This window comes from Phyllobates terribilis, unplaced genomic scaffold, assembly GCF_046119375.1.
Source record: "Phyllobates terribilis strain yellow unplaced genomic scaffold, ASM4611937v1 Scaffold_5__5_contigs__length_657084704, whole genome shotgun sequence".
Classification (NCBI taxonomy): Eukaryota; Metazoa; Chordata; class Amphibia; order Anura; family Dendrobatidae; genus Phyllobates; species Phyllobates terribilis.
In genome coordinates this window covers 469,352,252-469,376,008 of record NW_027362765.1, presented here as the reverse complement: position 1 = coordinate 469,376,008, position 23,757 = coordinate 469,352,252, and the positions used below count along the sequence as shown (strand labels likewise).

Sequence of the window (23,757 nt, the reverse complement as noted above, 5' to 3'; positions counted from 1 at the left end):
CATCACTGTGTATATCATCCCTGTACTGTGACATCACTGTGTATATCATCTCTGTACTGTGACATCACTGTGTATATCATCCCTGTACTGTGACATCACTGTGTATATCATCCCTGTACTGTGATATCACTGTGTATATCATCCCTGTACTGTGACATCACTGTGTATATCATCCCTGTACTGTGACATCATTGTGTATATCATCCCTGTACTGTGACATCATTGTGTATATTATCCCAGTACTGTGACATCACTGTGTTTATCATCTCTGTACTGTGACATCATTGTGTATATCATCCCTGTACTGTGACATCACTGTGTATATCATCCCTGTACTGTGACATCACTGTGTATATCATCCCTGTACTGTGACATCATTGTGTATATCATCCCTGTACTGTGACATCACTGTGTATATCATCCCTGTACTGTGACATCACTGTGTATATTATCCCAGTACTGTGACATCACTGTGTTTATCATCTCTGTACTGTGACATCATTGTGTATATCATCCCTGTACTGTGACATCACTGTGTATATCATCCCTGTACTGTGACATCACTGTGTATATTATCCCAGTACTGTGACATCACTGTGTTTATCATCTCTGTACTGTGACATCATTGTGTATATTATCCCTGTACTGTGACATCACTGTGTATATCATCCCTGTACTGTGACATCACTGTGTATATCATCCCTGTACTGTGACATCACTGATTATATTATCCCAGTACTGTGACATCACTGAGTATATTATCCCAGTACTGTGACATCACTGAGTATATTATCCCAGTACTGTGACATCACTGTGTTTATCATCTCTGTACTGTGACATCACTGTGTATATCATCCCTGTACTGTGACATCACTGTGTATATCATCCCTGTACTGTGGCATCACTGAGTATATTATCCCAGTACTGTGACATCACTGTGTTTATCATCTCTGTACTGTGACATCATTGTGTATATCATCCCTGTACTGTGACATCACTGAGTATATTATCCCAGTACTGTGACGTCACTGTGTTTATCATCTCTGTACTGTGACATCATTGTGTATATCATCCCTGTACTGTGACATCATTGTGTATATCATCCCTGTACTGTGACATCACTGTGTGCTTCATCCCTGTACTGTGACATCACTGTGTATATCATCCCTGTACTGTGACATCACTGTGTGTATTATCCCTGTACTGTGACATCACTGTGTATATCATCCCTGTACTGTGACATCACTGTGTGCATTATCCCTGTACTGTGACGTCACTGTGTTTATCATTTCTGTACTGTGACATCATTGTGTATATCATCCCTGTACTGTGACATCACTGTGTGTATTATCCTTGTACTGTGACATCACTGTGTGTATTATCCTTGTACTGTGACATCACTGTGTATATCATCCCTGCACTGTGACATCACTGTGTATATCATCCCTGTACTGTGACATCACTGTGTGTATTATCCTTGTACTGTGACATCACTGTGTATATCATCCCTGTACTGTGACATCACTGTGTATATCATCCCTGTACTGTGACATCATTGTGTATATCATCCCTGTACTGTGACATCACTGTGTGTATTATCCCTGTACTGTGACATCACTGTGTATATCATCCCTGTACTGTGACATCACTGTGTATATCATCCCTGTACTGTGACATCATTGTGTATATCATCCCTGTATTGTGACATCACTGTGTATATCATCCCTGTACTGTGACATCATTGTGTATATCATCCCTGTACTGTGACATCACTGTGTATATCATCCCTGTACTGTGACATCACTGAGTATATTATGCCAGCACTGTGACATCACTGTGTATATCATCCCTGTACTGTGACATCACTGAGTATATTATGCCAGCACTGTGACATCACTGTGTTTATCATCTCTGTACTGTGACATCACTGTGTATATCATCCCTGTACTGTGACATCACTGTGTATATCATCCCTGTACTGTGACATTATTATTATTATTGATTTATATAGCGCCATTGATTCCATGGCGCTGTACATAAGGAGGGGTTACATACCAGATACAGAGATCACTTACAGTAAACAAAATTAAACAATGATAGACTGGTACGGAGGGAAGAGGACCCTGCCCTTGTGAGCTTACATTCTACAGGAATGGGGAAGGAGACAGTAGGCTGAGGGGTTGCAGTAGCTCCGGTGTTGTTGGTTGAGGGGGCAGCAAGCAAGGTCATGGCAGGCTGTAAGCTTGTTTGAAGAGATGGGTTTTTAGGTTCCGTCTGAAGGATCCAAGTGTGGCGGATAATCGGACGTGTTGAGGCACAGAATTCCATAGGACGGGGGATATTCGGGAGAAATTTTGGAGGCGATTGCCTGAGGAACGAATAAGTGTGGAGGAGAGAAGGAGGTGTTGGGAGGACCGGAGGTTACGTGAGGGAATATATCGGGAGATTAGTTCAGAGATGTACGGAGGAGAGAGGTTATGGATGGCTTTGTAGGTCAGTGTTAGTAGTTTGAACTTGATACTCTGGGGAAATGGGAGCCAGTGAAGGGATTTGCAAAGAGGGGTAGCAGAGGAGTAGCGAGGCGAGAGATGAACTATTCGCGCAGTAGAGTTAAGGATGGATTGGAGGGGTGCGAGAGTGTTAGCAGGTAGGCCACAGAGAAGGATGTTACAGTAGTCGAGGCGGGATATGATGAGGGCATGCAAAAGCAGTTTAGTAGATTGAGGGTTGAGGAAAGGACGGATTCTGGAAATGTTTTTGAGCTGCAGGCGACAGGAGGTGGCGAGAGCTTGGATGTAGGGTTTGAAGGACAGGGCAGAGTTAAGGGTTACTCCGAGGCAGCTTATTGCCGGTACTGGGGAAAGTGTGGTGTCATTTATTGTAATAGAAAGATTAGGTGGGGAAGATATGCGAGATGGGGGAAAGATGATGAGTTCAGTTTTGTCAACATTGAGCTTGAGGAAGTGAGAGGAGAAGGAGGATATGGCTGATAGACATGCTGGAATTCTGGACAGCAGAGAGGTGACATCTGGACCAGAGAGGCAGATCTGGGTGTCATCAGCGTACAGATGGTATTGGAATCCATGGGATTTTATGAGCTGTCCCAGGCCAAGGGTATAGATTGAGAAGAGTAGGGGTCATAGGACAGAGCCATGAGGGACTCCAACAGAGAGGGGGTGGGGTGATGAGGTAGCGTGGGAGTGGGAGATGCTAAATGTGCGGTTAGAAAGGTATGAGGAGATTCAACATAGGGCAAGGTAGTAGGAGGCAGTGGTCAACTGTGTCAAAGGCAGAGGACAGGTCAAGAAGAAGGAGCACAGAGAATTGCCTGTTAGCTTTGGCTGTAAGTAAGTACTTAGTAATTTTGGTAAGGGCAGTTGGGGTGGAATGGTGGGGGCGGAAGCCAGATTATCGGTTGTCGAAGAGAGAATTAGATGAGAAGTGAGAGGAAAGTTCAGCGTGAACGTGTTGCTCAAGCAGTTTGGAGGCAAATGGGAGCAGAGATATGGGGCGATAGCTGGACAAGACGGTTGGGTCGAAGGATGGCTTTTTGAGGATGGGCGTGATTGTGGCATGTTTGAAGGCAGCGGGAAGGTACCAGAAGTTAGTGATAGGTTGAAGAGATGGGTTAGAGATGGGATGAGTGTGAGGGTGAGGTTGGGGAGGAGGTGGGATGGGATGGGGTCCAGTGCACAAGTGGTGAGGTGTAAATTGGAGAGGAGACGAGTGAGGTCTCCTTCTGTGATGTTGGAAAGGGATGTTATGGGGGAAGGGCAATGGTCTGGGAAACAAAGGGGTTGTGTTGGTCGGACAGTAAAGACTAGCCATGTTTGGTCAATCTTGTTTTTGAAGTGTGTGGCAAACTCCTCAGCAGAGATGATGGAGGTCGGAGGGGGCAGTGGAGGGTGGAGGAGAGAGTTAAAAGTGCTGAATAACTGTTTGGGGTTGTAGGATAAGGACATCACTGTGTATACCATCTCTGTACTGTGACATCACTGTGTTTATCAACCAAGTACTGTGACATCATTGTGTATATCATCCCTGTACTGTGACATCATTGTGTATATCATCCCTGTACTGTGACATCACTGTGTTTATCATCCCGGTACTGTGACATCACTGTGTATATCATCCCTGTACTGTGACATCACTGTGTTTATCATCTCTGTACTGTGACATCACTGTGTATATCATCCCTGTACTGTGACATCACTGTGTTTATCATCTCTGTACTGTGACATCACTGTGTTTATCATCCCTGTACTGTGACATCACTGTGTTTATCATCTCTGTACTGTGACATCACTGTGTTTATCATCCCTGTACTGTGATATCATTGTGTATATCATCCCTGTACTGTGACATCATTGTGTATATCATCCCTGTACTGTGACATCACTGTGTATATCATCCCTGTACTGTGACATCACTGTGTTTATCATCCCTGTACTGTGACATCACTGTGTTTATCATCCCTGTACTGTGACATCACTGTGTATATCATCCCTGTACTGTGACATCACTGTGTTTATCATCTCTGTACTGTGACATCACTGTGTTTATCATCCCTGTACTGTGACATCACTGTGTTTATCATCTCTGTACTGTGACATCACTGTGTTTATCATCCCTGTACTGTGATATCATTGTGTATATCATCCCTGTACTGTGACATCATTGTGTATATCATCCCTGTACTGTGACATCACTGTGTATATCATCCCTGTACTGTGACATCACTGTGTTTATCATCTCTGTACTGTGACATCACTGTGTTTATCATCCCTGTACTGTGACATCACTGTGTTTATCATCTCTGTACTGTGACATCACTGTGTTTATCATCCCTGTACTGTGACATCATTGTGTATATCATCCCTGTACTGTGACATCATTGTGTATATCATCCCTGTACTGTGACATCATTGTGTTTATCATCCCTGTACTGTGACATCACTGTGTATATCATCCCTGTACTGTCACATCACTGTGTTTATCATCCCTGTACTGTGACATCACTGTCTGTACCATCTCTAAACTGTGATATCATGGTAACTATTTTTCTACCCCGCCTCTCATGCTATTACGCTGCCCAGCAGAGAGGTGTGTGAGGGCAGGGGAAATATCCTCTGCTCTGCTGTGGCCTGGCTGCCTCCCAGCAGGTTCAGCCTGCTTTGCCTGTGACAGTGCATGAGTCACAAATGTAGCCAGTCTAGTCAAAAAGAAGGGAAAGCAGGAGCAGCATCAAGTTTACTTTAGCAGAGTGAATTCCACTGCACTGTTTAAGTGTCATTGTGTGTAAGGTCACTCATAAAGGATAATTTGGATCTGAAAGGGAGAAATGTGAGGGGGCTAGATAGCCCATCAAGGATTTGTTTTTTTTAATAAAAAATATATCTGCTATTGTTACTAGAAATGGGGAGGGGGGCGAGACGGTGGAGGGGAAAATAGTCACTGCATAGCATATGCTTGTACATGTATGAGTATGTTCCTGGGGTTGGGGGAGGTATTATTTTACTACAAGGGGTGTTGTATATATGAATCACATTCATAGTATAATCACATGCACCTATTGTTGTAAAATGGCACCTCCTCGAAGTATAATCACATACACCCCTTGAAGTTCCCTTGAGTATAATCATATACACCCCTTGTAATAAAATGACGTCCCCCTCCTCCCCTTAAAGGGGTTGTTTCCTTTCTGCCAAGTACAAAGAAACCAGGGCTGGACATTGTTACAATGATTAGCATTATCAGGGATCAGAACAACTTTTAGTTTAACTTTTCCTACATTCCTAAAAAAGTCCTTCTAGCCTTAATAATGGCGTCCCACACGCACCACCCTGTGGGCTTTGGCTGTGAAGTTAGACTTCGACTTTGTAACTTAAATAGATATAAAGAGAATAGTAAATAAACCAAGCTTGAGTTCTAAGTACTACTCACCAGTGCTTTGGCGTTAGGATTGGCTTTCTTATCCAGCAAGACTTTAGCAACCTTGTAGTGGCCGCAGTGTGCGGCAACGTGTAGTGCAGTCAGATAGTCATTGGTGACATCGTCTACAGGTACGTTGTGCATCAGCAAGAGCTGGACACAGTTCAGGTGATCTCCTTGGGTTGCCATGTGCAATGGTGACAGTCCGTTCTGTAAACAAACAAGCAGGATGAATTACCCGTCAGCAAAAGCTTCCAACACTCTTCTCCTGTTACTTAGAGATCCATGGAGGTTTGGCTGTATGTAACCCAACGCTCTTCATATTTTAACATTTTAATGAAAGACACACTGGAAAACCATCTCTCATACACATACTGTATTTTAAAGGGAATCTGTCACCAGGTTTTGGTACCCCATTTGAGAGTAGCATAAATGTAGGGGAAGAGACACTGATTCCAGAGATGTATCACTTACTGAGCTGCTTGCTGTAATTTTGATAAAATCCCAGTTTTATCTCCTGCAGATCTCCCAGATGTCTGAAAGTGGAGCCCTGTATAACCCCGCCCACACCACTGATTGGAAGCTTTCTGCCTATGCACAGTGTACACAAAAAGCTATACAGGGGTTATACAGAGCTCATAAATATGGAGGTCTACTTGGGAGCAGGTTTACTAGTCCTCTAGTGATAATCTCCTTCTGATCAAATAATGATTTTTATCAAAACTTCATTAAGAGCACATAACTGACACATCACTGGAATCAGGATCTCTACATTATGCTGCTCTCAGATTAGGTGGCAAAATTCCCTTTAAGACTCTTTTCATCGTGGTCTTCTGCACATATAGAATATTACTTCTGCACAGGTAGAATATTCTTGGTGACAACCGAAAATGTTCCCCATTCAAGATCCGCTTTTGCTCCTGATCTCTTTCCCCTGTTTTCTCCTGTGGGTGCCAGTCTTCACTGTAAGATTGGCATTTTATTCACAAATCAGGATGATCAGAATATGCATTGCTATACATGACACCTCCCAGATAGAAATTACATTAGGACTGTGGGGAAATTCCTGACACAACGAACATTTAAGAATGACTCTGTTTTGGTTAAATGCTGGAATATCTGATCAATTAATGTCAATATTTATCATAGGGAATTTTTTATTTCACATGGTAGAAGGTGCCAACAAAATGTGAATACATGTTTTGTGTCGAATAGTGACAATTAATATATAATGATACAAAGAAAGTTAAAAACATGAATAAAAAACAATAATAAAGAACATGTATTTGTTTGTCATTGTTTTTTGGCATAAAATGTGATGCTGCTACTTGGACAGTTCCTTGATATGGGGAGCAGAAGATAACATCCCCTTCATAGATTTCTTCATGTGCATCGGGAACTGCAACTTACCCAACTCAATTAAATAAGACCTGGAAGTACGAGACACGTCCATATGGACAAGGTTGTCCCTGGGAAGGCATGGCGGAACTCCAGAGAGCAACATGGCCACTTCTTTCTGCTGATCAGTGAGGTCCTGAGATCAGACCTCACTTTTATACCTATCATATCCCATATTCTAGAACTCCCACTAATGTGTTATTGGTTGTGAATTGCTGTGTGACCAGACCTCACCTCATCATAACGTCACAGTGTAAAGCACGTCATGATGTTGTGCAAAGAATTGTAAGTGTCGGAGATGCGGAAGGGTCCTGGAGAGTGACCAGTACCTGAGGGAACTGCGCAATGTGACAGGTGAGAGATGGAGTATATTTATTATTTATTATATTATTATTTATTGTCAGAAGAGATCTTCAGATCATGATAACAGTCTGAAATGACAAATTCAATATGCATTGAATACATTTGACAATATCCTTAAAAGAGGAACCTCCCCTTTACCCCAAATAATCTGGGGATTTTATTAACCATGCCAAACACTGCTCGGTACTGATGAGGGACAATTACCCCAAAACAGGTGTCTGTAGATTAGTGTCTGGATTAACTAATTGCCCAAGCCATGTTGCAAAGCTCATTATGGGGTTGGACATTGACTCAAGCCTCTCATACACAATAGATAGCTGCTGGATGGATGATGGCTAACCCAACAGCTATCAAAGGACCAGCACACAAAGGACCACTCAACTCAGCCGGACGCTCTTGTGTTCTCTGTCAGAGCCCATGCCTGACTCCGCCGGTGGTGGTTTATCTAAGAGAAATCGGACATACTGGATCATTCTCTCCCCCAACATCATCTGTTGGGGGAGAGTTTTGAGGCCCCATACACAATAGACTGTCAGCAGATTAGGTTGACATTGGTGGATTCAGCCAACATTAGTCTAATGTGTATGGCACCTTTAGCTACTTGCAACTGATTGCAATGAGATTTTCCTTCCCCTCAAGAAAGAGCTAATTCGGATATTTTTACCATGGAAATTTGGCAATAGGACTTCATACTCAGCTGGTCTCGGCAGTGATGGAGTGAAGTGGGATCCAAGTACAGCACAAGGCAGGCTCAACTGTTTTTTAATCTTGTCATTTTCCATTAGGACCAGCTTCGACTGGGCTAAGAGGAATCCAACAATGTGTAAACATTTATCTTGGACAATCTTCTTGGTGCACTGGCACAGGAGATAATGACATATCTCACCAGTGACTATCTGTCACTGACATGAGTAACATAGGTCTGGATCCCATCACTCCAGATACAACACAAATTGTATCGGAAGGGATTCTACTTGAAAAAGGCAGACAGCTTGGTCTACAGAATAACAACAATCCATAAACTGAGAGCCTGCATTTACTACATGTAGTGTAAGGCAGCTACCGGACATATAGTTGACGACGCACCGAAGTAAGTAGAAACCCCACAATTGGTGTTAGAAGTGCGGGCAGCTTTCCCAGCAAACATGTGTGACTGCTACAAGATGTACTGCATGTCCTGGGTGAAGTCTACCATAAGCCAGCAAGCAACGGCAGAATAAATGGAGAACCTGCTTAAACATCTGGTGCAAGCACAGCTGTACAGCAGGTACAGCACCAGCAATTGTTACAGCAGCAGCAACAAATGGCGCAACAGGAGACAAGTAAGCTGCTTATGCAGCAGCTCCAGTTACAGCAGCAGCAGCAACAGGACCAGCACCATCAACCTCAGCAGCAACTTGATTTGCTCGCAGAGGCTATTTGTAGCACGGCGACAGCTCCAACTCCAAGGTCAGTGGACGATTTCTCCATCTGAAAGGCGGTAAGGGGAGCCCTTCAGAAAATGACCCCGGGTGATGATATAGACGTCTTTTTGACTGTGTTTGAAAGGGTCGCCGAGAGGGAGAAATTTTCGCCAGAGCAGTGGGCAGAGGTTCTGGTGCCATACTTGATGGGGGAGCCCCAGAAGGCTTACTATGACTTAGCCTTGCAAGATGCCAAGGAATATGGCAAGCTAAAAACTGAAATTTTGGCACGCTTGGGGGTAACAATGACTGTCTGGGCGCAGCAGGTCCACCGCTGGTAGTATCACTGTGACAAACCGCCTCGTTCCCAAATGTTTGACCTACTGCACCTGGTCCAAAAATGGTTGCCGCCGGAGTCCTCTACCCCTGCGCAGATGGTAGAGCTAGTGGTGATGGACTGGTTTGCACATTCCCTGCCGAGGCCAATACAGACTTGAGTTGCCCAGGGTGAACCCCAGAACGTTGATGAACTGATCAGACTGGTCGAGAGATATCAGGGCGTTGAGGGTTCCTTGGGAAGGCAGCCCCCTCTATACTGGGGGTCCCAACAGGGGGCAGAGGCCCAAAAGGGGGTTGGGCGTCCAAGGTCCAATGGGGCGGGGAGGTAATGCCAAAGGTCCCTGCTAGCAATATGATATGCTGGAAATGCCACGGCCCAGGCCATATAGCCGCCCCCGGTGTCCCCTGACCTCCGAGCATATGGACAGCAGCCTGGGACGCCGTTGTTTATACTATGCGTATACGGCCTGCAGTGTGAACTGTCCACCCAGCAAGGGGCCACAAGCTTGTCCCGTAAAGGTAAATGGTTGGCAAGAAACTAGACTGCTAGACACAGGGAGTCTGGCCACACTTCCTCTCCAGCTGATCCCAGGAAAGAAGATTGGCCTCCGCAGCATTCATGGTGATGCTAAAGACTACCCCGTGGCCAGAGTGGACATTGAAAAGGCTCACGGTACAGAGTCCCACAAGGTCAGCGTCATCCAAGATTTATTGCACCCCATTATTATAGGCCGGGACTTTTGTTTGTTTTGGGATCTGTGGGGGAAGGTTTCAGGGCTCACTGGCTCAGATACGAAACCGGTTAGCCCTAAAGAGGTATCACCACACCCAGAGTCGGACGGGTTTCCTTTTCTATGTTCTTGTGGGGAATGAGGAGGTAGTGTCTCCTGAGACTGATATTCATGAGTTAGGGGTGACCAGTCAAAATTTTGGGTCTGCCCCAACATAGGGACCTAACTCTGAGGGAAGCATTTAACAATGTCACAGTCATAAATGGTATTGCGTAGGAGGCAGGGTCTGACACGAGATTTCCCTATTTTATGCCAAGTGGGGAGTTATTGTACCGGGTTACGAAATTGAGGGAGGAACTTGTGGAACAGTTATTGGTACCAGAGCCCTATACACGAAGGGTGTTGGACATGGCCCATTCACATGTCTTGGGTGGCCATCTGGGGGTGGAAAAATCTCAGGAACGGATCATGCAGAGTATCTATTGGCCTGGATGTCACCAGGAAATCTTAAAGTATTGCAGGTCCTGTACCACGTGCCAGTTAACTGCCCTGACCTCTCACTTTCGAAAGTCCCCTCGTGCCATCACTGAAGTGCCGTTTGAGAAAATTGCAATGGACTTGGTCGGTCCCCTGGTTAAATCTGCTCGTGGGCATCAATATATTGGTCATCCTGGACTATGCCACACGCTATCCTGAAGCACTTCCACTTAGAAACTCTTCGGCAAAGAGTATAGTTTGTGAATTGGTCCACGTTTTTTCCCAGACAGGATTACCAAGGGAGATCCTGACCGACCAAGGAACAACCTTTATGAGTAGGATGATGAGGGAATTGTGTAAGGCCCTGCAAATCACCCAACTGAGCACATCAGTGTACCATCCACAGACAGATGGCCTTGACACTTAAGAGTATGCTAACGAAGGCCATAGAAAAGGACGGCAGCGACTGGGACTGTCCCCTACCATATCTGTTGTTCTCTATCTGAGAGGTTCCACAGTCCTGTACTGGGTTCTCGCCATTTGAACTTCTGTATGGCTGACATCCGCGGGGTCTCCTTGATATAGCAAAGGAAACCAGGGAAGCCGAAGTCACGCCCCACAGAGGACAGCGAGAGTGAGGTAGTTCAGTCCTGGAGACCGAGTCCTCGTACTAATTCCTACTGTGGAAAGTAAATTCTTGGCCAAGTGGCAAGGGACTTATGAGGTGGTGAAAAAGCTTGGTGAAGTGAATTACAAGATTCATCAATCGGGAAGACGTAAACCATACCAGAGCAACCACGTCAATCTCATCAAGCCTTGGCAAGACAGAGAGCCTGTTGAAACTACATGTTTGCTGGTCAAGCCAGAAGCTGAGGTTGGAGGAGTCGCAATAGCGGAGAAGCTGTCAAAGGCCCAAAAACAGTAGTGTCGGGAATTGCTGTAGAAGAACATGGACCTGTTCTCGGAACTGCCTGGGTGTACAAAGTTTATAGAATATGAGGTTCTGATGGAGGCACATGTGCGGGTGAACTTGAAGCCCTATTGAATTCTCGAGGCCCAGCGGGAGTTGATCTCCAAGGAAGTGAGTCGTATGTTGAAACTCAGAGTCACTGAAGAATCTAAGAGCGGATGATCGAGCCCGATTGTCCTGGTTCCAAAACCCGATGGCGAATGGAGATTCTACAATGATTATACAAAGTTGAATGAAGTCTCCAAATTCGACACATATCCGATGCCGCGTGTTAATGAGCTGATCAAGAGACTTGGGCCGGCAAGGTATATAACCACAGGTAGCCAAGGAGAAGACTGCTTTTTCCATGCCTGACGGGTACTTCCAACATGTCCGGATGCCATTTGGACAGCAAGGAGCTCCGGCCACCTTCCAGAGGGCCATGGACCGGATCCTCGCACCCCATAAGAAGTACGCTGTGGCATACCTGGACGATATTGTAATCTTCAGCCCGGACTGGGGAAGTCATCTGGAAAAGGTCCAGGCTGTGTTTGACGCGCCTAGAAAGGTTGGGCTTATGATAAATCAAAAAAAATGTGCCATGAGGAAAGAAGAGGCCAAATACCTGGGATATGTAGTAGGTAGAGGCGAGATCAAACCCCAAATCAGTAAAGTAACATAGTAACATAGTTTTTAAGGTTGAAGGAAGACTAAGTCCATCTAGTTCAACCCATAGCCTAACATGTTGATCCAGCGGAAGGCAAAAAAAAACATGTGGCAAACACTAAGCTCCACATTGGGGAAAAAAATTCCTTCCCGACTCCATACGACAATCAGACCAGTTCCCTGGATCAACGCCCTATCAAGGAATCTAGTATATATAACCTGTAATATTATACTTTTCAAGAAAGGCATCCATGCCCTTCTTAAATTTTAATAGTGAATCACTCATTACAACATCATGCGGCAGAGAGTTCCATAGTCTCACTGCTCTTACAGTAAAGAATCCCCGTCTGTGATTATGATTAAACCTTCTTCCCTCCAGACATAGAAGATGCCCCCTTGTCCCCGTCTCTGGCCTCAGAGTAAAAAGATCAGTAGAAAGGTCTTTGTACTGTCCCCTCATATACTTGTACATAGTAATAAGATCACCTCTAAGCCTTCTTTTTCCCACAGTAAATAACCCCAAGTGTAATAACCTGTCTTGGTATTGCAAACCCCCAGTCCTCTAATAACCTTGGTCGCTCATCTCTGCACCCTCTCTAGTTCAGCTATGTCTTTCTTAAAGCCCCTGTCTCACTAGCGAGATCGCTGCTGTGTCACGGTTTTGGTGACGAAACAGCGACCTCACCAGTGATGTCGCTATGTGTGACACTTTGCAGCGATCAGGCCCCTGCTGTGAGGTCGCTGATCGCTGCAAAGTGTCCTGGACCATTTTTTGGTCGTTGCCTCCCGCTGGTCAGCACACATCACTGTGTGTGACCAGCGGGAGCAGCGATCAGGCTGGTAACCATGATAAACATCGGGTTACTAGGGGCACACGCGCACTTAGTAACCCGCTGTTTATCATGGTTACGAGCCTGCTAAAGTGAGCGGTTACCTCCCGCTCACTGTAGCAGAGTGGTAACCATGATAAACAACGGGTGACTAGGTGCGCGTGTGCCCCTAGTAACCCGATGTTTATCATGGTTACCAGCCTGCTCCTGCTTCAGCAGGCTGGTAACCAGGAGCAGGACATCGTGGAAAGATTCTTTCCACGATGTCACTGCTCCCCTGATCGTTGGTGAGCCTGCCTGTTTGACAGCTCGCCAGCGACCACATAGCGACGCAGCACGATCTCTGACAGGTCATATCGTTGTCGGGATCGTTGCAGCGTCGCTAAGTGTGACGGGGCCTTTATACACCGGAGACCAAAACTGTACACAGTATTCTAAGTGTGGTGACTAGTGACTTGTATAGAGGTAAAATTATGTTCTCCTCATGAGCATCTATGCCTCTTTTAATGCATCCCATTATTTTATTTGCCTTTGCAGCAGCAGCCTGACACTGGCCACTAAACGTGAGCTTGTTGTCCACCAATACACCCAGGTCTTTTTCAGTTACAGTTTTGCCCAGTGTTTTACAATTAAGCATATAATTATACATTTTATTTCCTCTGCCCAAGTGCATTACCTTACATTTATCCCCATTAAAGCTCATTTGCCATTTATCAGCCCAAGCTTCTAGTTTACATAGATCCTCCTGTAATATAAAATTGTCCTCCTCTGTATTTATTACCCTGCAGAGTTTAGTGTCATCTGCAAATATTGAAATATTACTCTGTATGCCCCCTACAAGGTCATTAATAAATATGTTAAAAAGAAGGGGGCCCAATACTGACCCCTGTGGTACCCCACTGTTAACTGAGACCCAGTCTGAGTGTTTTCCATTAATAACCACCCTTTGTTTCCTATCACTGAGCCAATTCTTAACCCACTTACATATATTTTCCCCTATCCCCATTGTTCTCATTTTATGTATCAACCTTTTGTGTGGAACTGTATCAAAAGCTTTTGAAAAGTCCATATACACAACATCCACCGCATTTCCTTGGTCCAGTCCAGAACTTGCCTCCTCATAAAAACTGATCAGATTAGTCTGACAGGAACGGTCCCTCGTAAACCCATGTTGATATTGGGTCATGAGGTTATTCTTCTTCAGATACTCTATTATAGCATCTCTTAGGAAACCCTCCAGGATTTTACCCACAGTAGAGGTTAAGCTCACTGGCCTATAATTTCCAAGTTCAGTTTTTGTCCCCTTTTTGAATATTGGCACCACATTTGCTATACACCAGTCGTGTGGTACAGACCCTGTTATTATGGAATCTTTAAAGATTAAAAATAATGGTCTATCTATGACGTTACTTAATTCCTGCAGTACTCGCGGGTGTATCCCATCCGGGCCCGGGGATTTGTCAACTTTAGTGATTTTTAGACGCCGCCGTACTTCCTGCTGGGTTAAGCAAGTGACATTTAATGGAGAATTTTTGTTATCACTAATTATGTTTTCTGCCATGTGATTTTCTTGTGTAAATATGGTTGAAAAAAAATCATTAAGCATATTGGCTTTTCCCTCATCCTCATCCACCATTTCACCCAGACTATTTTTAAGGGGGCCAACACTATCATTTTTTAGTTTTTTACTATTTATGTAGTTAAAGAATATTTTGGGGTTATTTTTACTTTCTCTGGCAATGATTCTCTCTGCCTCAATCTTTGCTGCCTTGATTTGTTTTTTTACATCATTTATTTAATTTTCTATATTTATTTAATGCCTCATCACTACCTACTTGCTTTAGTTCTCTAACTGCTTTCTTTTTGTCACTTATTGCGCCCCTTACAGCCCTATTTAGCCATAGTGGTTTCCTCCTATTTATAGCATGTTTATTGCCAAAGGGTATATATTGTGCACAGGTCCTATTCAGGATGTTAATAAATGTCTCCCATTTGCTTTGTGTAGCTTTATGTCTCAGGATATCGTCCCAGTTTATTGCACTAAGATCATCTCTCAACAGTTGGAAATTTGCCTTCCTGAAGTTTAGTGTCCTTGTAACCCCTCTACTACACATCTTATTAAAGGTTACATGAAAACGTATTATTTTGTGATCACTATTACCCAAGTGACCCCCAACTCGTATATTTGATATGCGGTCTGGCCTATTGGTTAATATTAGGTCTAGCAGTGCCCCCCTTCTTGTTGGGTCCTGAACCAGTTGTGAAAGGTAATTGTCTCTCATAGTTGTCAAAAACCTGTTACCTTTGCTTGAACTACATGTTTCTGTCCCCCAATGTATTTCAGGGTAGTTGAAGTCTCCCATAATAATGACTTCTCCTTGAGTCGCTGCTTCATCTATTTGCTTTACGAGGATATTCTCCGCTACTTCCATTATTTTTGGAGACTTATAACAAACCCCTATGAGTAATTTATTATTTTTTCCCCCTCCCCTTATCTCCACCCACAGGGGCTCTACATTTTCATTAGATTCACATATATCCTCCCGCAAGACGGGTTTTAAGGATGTTTTTACATATAAACACACACACCCCCCTCACTTGTTTGTACGGTCATTTCTGAACAGACTATAGCCCTGTAAATTAACTGCCCAGCCATGGCTCTCGTCCAGCCACGTCTCAGATATCCCTACCATGTCATAATTATTTTCCAACAAAATTAATTCTAATTCTTCCATTTTGTTGGTGAGGCTTCTGGCATTAGTGTACATGCATTTTATGTATCTCTCTGTACCTCTATTCCTTCTTACTTTATTGACTGTTCTAACCCCACCCCCAATTTCTTTATTTGTGCCCAAGTCACTATCTGCACTATCTTCCCCACCTATAAAATGAATACCCCCCCCCCAATCCCTAGTTTAAACACTCCTCCAACCTTCTAGCCATTTTCTGCCCCAGTACAGCTGCACCCTCCCCATTGAGGTGCAGCCGGTCCCTAGCGTAGAGTCTGTAGCCAACTGAGAAGTCGGCCCAGTTCTCCAGGAACCCAAATCCCTCCTTCCTACACCAGTTCTTGAGCCACTTATTTATTTCCCTAATCTCCCGTTGCCTCTCTGGCGTGGCACGTGGTACCGGTAGTATTTCAGAGAATACCACCTTGGAGGTCCTTGCTTTCAGCTTGCAGCCTAATTCCCTGAAATCATCTTTAAGGACCTTCCAAAACTGGCCAAGACCACTCTCAAAGAAACAGGTTAGAGCCTTTCTAGGAATTGTGGGATACTACAGGAGATTCATCCCAAATTTTGCTATGATGGCCACACCCCTGACAAACCTCCTTAAAGGGACAAAATCAGTTATGGCCAAATGGACTATGGAGGCAGAGACGGCCTTTCAAGGATTGAAGGTGGCTCCATGTAAGCAACCAGTCCTGGTTGCCCCCGACTTCAAGAGGGAATTTGTACTCCAGACAGACGCCTCAGAAGTCGACTTATGAGCAGTCCTTTACCAGGAAATACATGGGGAGGAGCCCCCTGTTCTCTAGCTAAGTAGGAAGTTATCTACATGTGAAAAGAATTATTCCACTGTAGAAAAGGAATGCTTGGCCATAAAGTGGGCGGTGGACACATTATGTTACTATCTGTTAGGGCGAAAATTTAAATTAGTATCAGACCATGCCCCACTCAGATGGATGAGGAAGAAAAGGGGAAAAAAATGCTAAGGTCACCCGCTGGTTTTTAGCCGTACAGGATTTCAGCTTCCATGTGGAACATAGGGCTGGGAAGCTATATGGTAATGTTGATTCCCTCTCGAGAATCCCCTGTCTAGTAGCAGAAGGTGCCAAGCCCCAAGGCTTGAGGCAGAGGGGTGAGGTATGTAAGACAGCTATCGGACATATCGTTGATGGGAGGTATGTGTCACAGAGATGGTTGTCACAGAGTGTTGCTCTATTGCACAGAGCACTAAGAGGATTGTTTGGTGCATCCGGGCCCAGGTTTTACGGGCAGCCTGAGAGACGGGAGGGTCTGGCTGTCCACATACCTCACCTCTGGGTGTGATTAAGGGGTTATAATGGAGTCCATTGTTTGACACATGGTCTGTGTGTAGAGGGAAAAGGCTCCTGTGTGATATCCAGACTGAGCCAGTGTACTGGATGCTATCCAGTCTGTGTGCCCACAGGACTGGCTTACCAGAGACTTTATCTAAGCAACTGTTTTCTTTGTTTTGACGGCACTGAAGGCCGTTTTTTTTCCCCTTCTGCTTGTGGACGGTTTATGGAGACTTGGACGTTTAAACGGAAACACTTCCTGTTTTCCCTCCCCAAGCACCAAAGTGAGTAGAAACTCCACAGTAGGAACAAAACTAGACATGAAATGTGTGTAGTTAGATCCAGCCTTTAGGAATTTGGGAATCGTATGACACTATGTATATTAGCATTGTATGACACTATTAATAACATTATGTGAGCATAGTATGACACTATAAATAAGAGCACTGTGTGACACTATATGAGCATAGTATGACACTATTAATAAGAGCACTGTGTGACACTATATGAGCATAGTATGATACTATTAACAAGAGCATAGTATGACACTATTAATAAGTGCACTGTGTGACACTATATGATCATAGTATGACACTATTAATAATGGCATGTGACACTATATGAGCATAGTATGACACTATTAATAAGAGCACTGTGTGACACTATATGAGCATAGCATGACACTATTAATAAGAGCATTGTGTGACACTATATGAGCATGGTATGACACTATTAATAAGAACATTATGTGACACTATATGAGCATAGTATGGCACTATTAATAAGAGCATTGTATGACACACTATATGAGCATAGTATGGCACTATTAATAAGAGCATTGTATGACACTATATGAGCATAATATTACACTATTAGTACGAGCACTGTGTGACACTATATGAGCATAGTATGACACTATTGATAAAAGTATTGTGTGTCACTATATGAGCATAATATGACACTATTAACAAGAGCATTGTGTGTCACTATATGAGCATAGCATGACACTATTAATAAGAGCACTGTGTGACACTATATGATCATAGTATGACACTATTAATAAGAGCATTGTGTGACACTATGTGACCATAGTATAATAGTTTTAATAAGAGCATTGTATGGCACTATTTAAATGCAGGAAATATATATATTTGTACCGTGTTAGGCAGTAGATAATAAATAAATAAAAATATTAAAATTTGAGAGTCCTCAGTGGTTGATACCTTCTAATGACTCACTGAAAAGATGGTAAGAAATAGCAGCTATCGAGACTACTCAGGCCTCTTCTTTGTCTATACAGCCCCTAAATCCTAAGAGGCATCATTGTCAGAAGCTCCCTGCCTCTCCAACAAGAGGAATCTTTCCCTGCAACCCGAAAAAATGTAAAACCTGTCTATTTATAATGATAACGAAAAAGATAAAGATCCCCAGATCACATCAGGACTACAAGATCCCAGGTACTTTCAACTGCATCACATCTAATGTGCTGTACCTAATTATATGTACCAAATGCTGGGAGTCTGTATGTTGGGGAGACAGGGCAAAAACTTAGAAGGATGAATTTTAATCATCACACAATAAAAGAAAAACAAATAAATTTACCTGTGGCCAAACATTTTTGTAGCCCTGATCACAGCATCGTGGACATGAAATTGCTGGTATTGAAAGGTAACTTCAAATCTCAGAGAAACCGAAGAGTTTGGGAGCACAAACTTATGATGACATGTGACACTCAGAGCAGGAATTAATGTGTCCCAGGGATTTATATCTTTCTACATCAACTAAGGACTGTGCTCCTCAGACCTCCTGGAGGCATCACAATCATGGACCAGACCTCAATCACAGGACAATAAAACTTTCACCCTTCATATCTATGAACTGCACCAGTACTTCCTGCCACAAATGTCTCTCCCCTTCCCACATTGATAGTTCTGCTTCACGTCACTTGTCTTATCTAAAGAATTATTCCTGTGTCTTGTTGTGTATAAATATGTGACTTCTCAGATTTTACTGAGCCTGATGAAGAGACCGAAGTAGTCCCAAAAGATGCTATGTGTTATTGCCTTTTTAATTAGCCATTAAGGTATCAAACACTGAGGACTCTCAAATTGTAATATTTTACTATTTAAATGAGCATACTATAAGACGTTAAGAACATTGGGACCTGATATTAGCATAGTATGACATTATATAAGATGATCCTTTGTTGGGTGAAGAGAATGGGGCATCAGACTGCGCTGCTCGCCTGTCAGAATTATGTACCAGAGGAATCGTGTAGTGATGAAATAGACTTTATTTCTAGGCGTTTCGTGGTAATCACACCACTTATGCGTAGAAATAAAGTCTATTTCATCAGGGGTTTGCAGCAGACGCCAATGCTAAGTACAGTGGTTGTGTTTTACACAACCCTAATAGGTGAGTGGATTTGAATTATCTCTCACGAATATTCCTTTTATCTCGGATAAGACCCTATGTGCGCTTTATATTCCTTCTAGTTACATTATATTAGATGTGCATAGTATGACACTATTTATATCAGAAGCGCAGGAGGTATCCACAAATTTTCCAGATCCTGATATATGAGAATTGTATGACACTATTTATATGAGAATTGTATGATACCATTTATTTGAGCATTATATGACACCATTTCAATGGACCTTCCCCCTTATTTGTGCTCTTCTTGATCTATCAGGAAAGAAAAGATAATCTTAGGAAGAAGGAGTGGTCCATATTAACTCTTTACTTACACCCTCTCCTCCCATTGTAATTGCCCAGAGTCTGCTGCTATGACACTGAGCAAGCTGGAAGGTTTAGAAATATTGTGGATGGTTGAGACAGTGTTAATTTGGGGGACAATAAAAGTGTAACACCAGTCTAGACAAATGATCACCAATCCACTGGACTGTTATACCATTGTGCGTTTAACTGCTATGACCCCCACCAATCGCCAGAGCAGAGGACCCATGTCACACACCCTGCCATTATCCTGCCACTATCCTGCCACTATCCTGCCACTATCCTGCCATTATCCTGCCACTATCCTGCCACTATCCTGCCACTATCCTGCCATTATCCTGCCACTATCCTGCCATTATCCTGCCACTATCCTGCCACTATCCTGCCATTATCCTGCCACTATCCTGCCACTATCCTGCCACTATCCTGCCACTATCCTGCCACTATCCTGCCATTATCCTGCCACTATCCTGCCATTATCCTGCCATTATCCTGCCACTATCCTGCCACTATCCTGCCATTATCCTGCCACTATCCTGCCACTATCCTGCCACTATCCTGCCATTGCATTCAAAGTCAAAGGCAGTGCCAAAGATAGCAGCTGAACTCTATACTTGTCAGTGTCAAAGACCGGTCAGTTAGTAACAAACCTTTGTTTTGGAAAGAATTGGGGCTCCTCTTTCCAGAAGCATTTCCACGACCTGGTCATGGCCGCTCCTCGCTCCACAGTGAAGAGGCGTCAGGCCATCCTGTAAAAAAAACCAATACACAGTATAAAAATTTTGCCCTTCTATTATTTTTGTTTCATGCTTTACACTGAATTACAACCCACAATTGTTGTATCTGTATGCCGTTATTCACATTATTCCTTTACATTTTTTTGTGTTTCCTTGCACCACACTAGTTGTTACAGGTTATATTTACAATTCTCTATTCTTTTACCATAGATGACACATACATGATATTTCACATATTTTATGCCCTTAGTTATAGCATGCATTATTTTTACAATAACATTGTAATTCCTTCTCTATCCACCGAGTGGCAGTATTGCTCCAAACAATAATATTACACTATAAATATACACTCCCTGAATCTGGTGCAAAGCTTGAAGCCGACAGAATTCACAATATGTAGGGCAGAGATTTCCTTACCGGGCCTTAAAAATCTAAGCATCAATAATATGTCTAATGTTAAAGAAAAGGATTATTATGAATTGGAATTTCCATATTATATACAGTATTGTTATTGAACAATATAACATTTTTGATAAGCTTGTGCTATTACCAAGTCAAAGCCTAAAATGGCATAAATAATTATCATATAAATAAGATACATACTGATAAGATTAACATACATAGCTAGATAGATTAGAGAGCTAGATAGATAGATAGATAGATAGATAGATGGATAGATAGATATGGATAGATAGATACATAGCTAGATAGATTAGATAGCTAGATAGATAGATAGATAGATAGAGGGATAGATAATAGCGTGCTATAGCATAAGGGGGAAAAGTTTCTCTACCTTCTCCTATTAGTCCATGAAAAAACAGAGAGTGCTTTGATGGCATCTGAGTGCTGTCCGAGCGCTGTCTGATTTTACACGGACCCATTGACTTACATTGCCGAGCATGATCCAACATTCAGCTCAACATAGGACACGTCTCCAAGAATTTACACGGACCACTCAGTCCGCAAAATGTCTCAGGCACGTGAACACTGAACAGCCCCATAGACTATCATAGGTACGAGCGCTATCCGTGAAAGACATTGGATAGAACTCGTATGCAAAAAACTGATGAGACAGTGACCTCTTGGGAGAGCTGTCCAAAATATTTTAAAAAAATACCACTAACATAATAAATTTTACATTTTCACACACTTTTTTCAATCCTAACTATGGTTAAGGCTACAGTAATAAAACAGTTACATAAATAAAAACTGCATTAAAAAATGAAAGGTCATAAAAATATTATAACGATGCATTACTTTTTCTCTTTTTAAATCTTATGTAGGATTTTAGCAAAAAAGCAGAAAAAACTAGAGGCTGAAACGGCAAACTATAATTACATAGGTATTTTCTTAAAATATGAAATGTGCTTGAGAAATAAGGGGTTCAATACTGGACTGGTGGAAGGAACTGAGGGAATATAGATGGGTGAAATATATTAGGTAGACCACCTCACCAAACGGCACATTTTGCGTCTGCCATTCCCATTCTGCCCTCTCTCTGTTGGTGTTCCTCATAACTGTGTTCTTTCATACGTTCCTCACCTAATCACCTCCAAGACTTTTCCCAACCATCCCCCAACCTATTTAATTCAAGGCCCCAAAACGTCCGATGTAGACTGTTAGTCCACATGGGCAGGGCCCTCTCTCTGTACCTGTCTGTCACGATTAGCTTGGTCATTGTAATTGATATTTGGGTTTTTTATGTAACTGCTGATGAACATCACCATGGAATCACTGGTGTTCTAAACATAAATAATAATAATAATAATAATTGTCTCCCATTTTTGGAACCTTCAAACATAAACTGAAAGCTCATCTATCTATATAATTGTCTTATCCCGCCTGTCTGTCTGTCTGTCTGTCTGTCCTGGAAATCCCGGGTCGCTGATTGGTCCGGCTGCGGCCAATCAGCAACGCAGCATTTCAGAAAAACATGGCGGTCATTAGCGGCTCATATGCGGCATCGAGGTCAGCGGCGATGCAGCCGGGAGACACAGCCGGCTGCTCGCAGCATAAGTCCCCCGACCGCAGGCGCCGCTGACCTACATGCGCCTATCGTCGGAAGATCAGCGGCTACGGCCGCTTATCTCCCGAGGACAAGTGTAACGCCCCTCCCCTCTCCTCCTTTCCCCTCCTCTCCTCTTCCCTCCCCTCTCCTCCCCCCCACCCCCCCCCCGCTCGATCAGGACCCCGGCACCCGGCATCATACTTACCCCTCCCCTCCTCTCCCCTCCCCTCCCCTCCTCTCCTCTTCCCTCCCCTTCCCTCCCTTCCTCTCCCCTCCCCTCTCCTCTCCTCCCGTCCCTCCCCGCGCTCGATCAGGACCCCGGCACCCGGCGTCATACTGACCCCTTCCCGTGCCTGCGCAGCAGCTCCTATGTCTTCCACTGCAGCTCTGTGACGTCTCAGGTCAGAGTGACGTCTTTTCACCGCGCTCTCTCCTGACCGGTCACAGCGCACAGCGTGAACATGCCGGTCACAGCGCATAGCGTGAAGATGCCGGCTACTCTGGAGTCCGGAGCAGCAGCTGAGAAGTGAGGTGAGCATTGTTTTTTTTTTTTTTTGTATGGGGCCATAGGGGACTTGCATGGGGCACTATGGGGGGATGGGACATCCTGCATGGGGTATTATATAAGGGGGATGTGACAGCCTGCATGGGGCATTATATGGGGGGAGAGGTGACATCCTTCATGGGCCATTATATGGAGGGAGAGGTGACATCCTACATGGGGCATTATATGGGGGAGAGGTGACATCCTGCATGGGGCATTATATAGGGGGGATGTGACATCCTGCATGGGGTATTATATACGGGGGGATGTGACTTCCTGCATGGGGCATTATAAAGGAGGGTCGGGAGACATATGCTAAAATACCCGATGCGTTAGAATCGGGCCACCATCTAGTCTCTTCAGAAAAGCCTACAGCCTGCAATAACCCTGCTGTCACCTCACTACCACAGAAGTTGCTCCAACCCCCCGATCTACTGTCTCCTTCTCCAATATCCTCTCCCCTCTGTACCAGTCTGGAAAACAAAAACAGTTGGAGCGCCAATGCTGAAGAGCCTGAGGTTTGGGGGGGGGGGGGGGATATTATTACCACCTGGTCCTGTTGTGCCAAGGAGCCCCGCACAACAAGGGAAAACACTTCCA

The 23,757-nt window shown here is 43.9% G+C and overlaps 1 protein-coding gene across 32 annotated transcripts in view; it reads right to left on the bottom strand.

The window, feature by feature from the left end:
- The window catches only part of ANK3 (ankyrin 3), a 762,832-nt gene that overhangs the window by 170,502 nt on the left and 568,573 nt on the right, over positions 1 to 23,757 (bottom strand). For all 32 annotated transcript variants that reach the window (XM_073685429.1, XM_073685434.1, XM_073685432.1 and 29 more), the window contains 2 exons: positions 20,519 to 20,617; positions 5,944 to 6,141 (listed from right to left, as the gene is read on the bottom strand). In XM_073685429.1, coding sequence (XP_073541530.1) covers positions 5,944 to 6,141; positions 20,519 to 20,617 — 297 coding nt within the window. The remainder of the gene's footprint in view (positions 1 to 5,943; positions 6,142 to 20,518; positions 20,618 to 23,757) is intronic.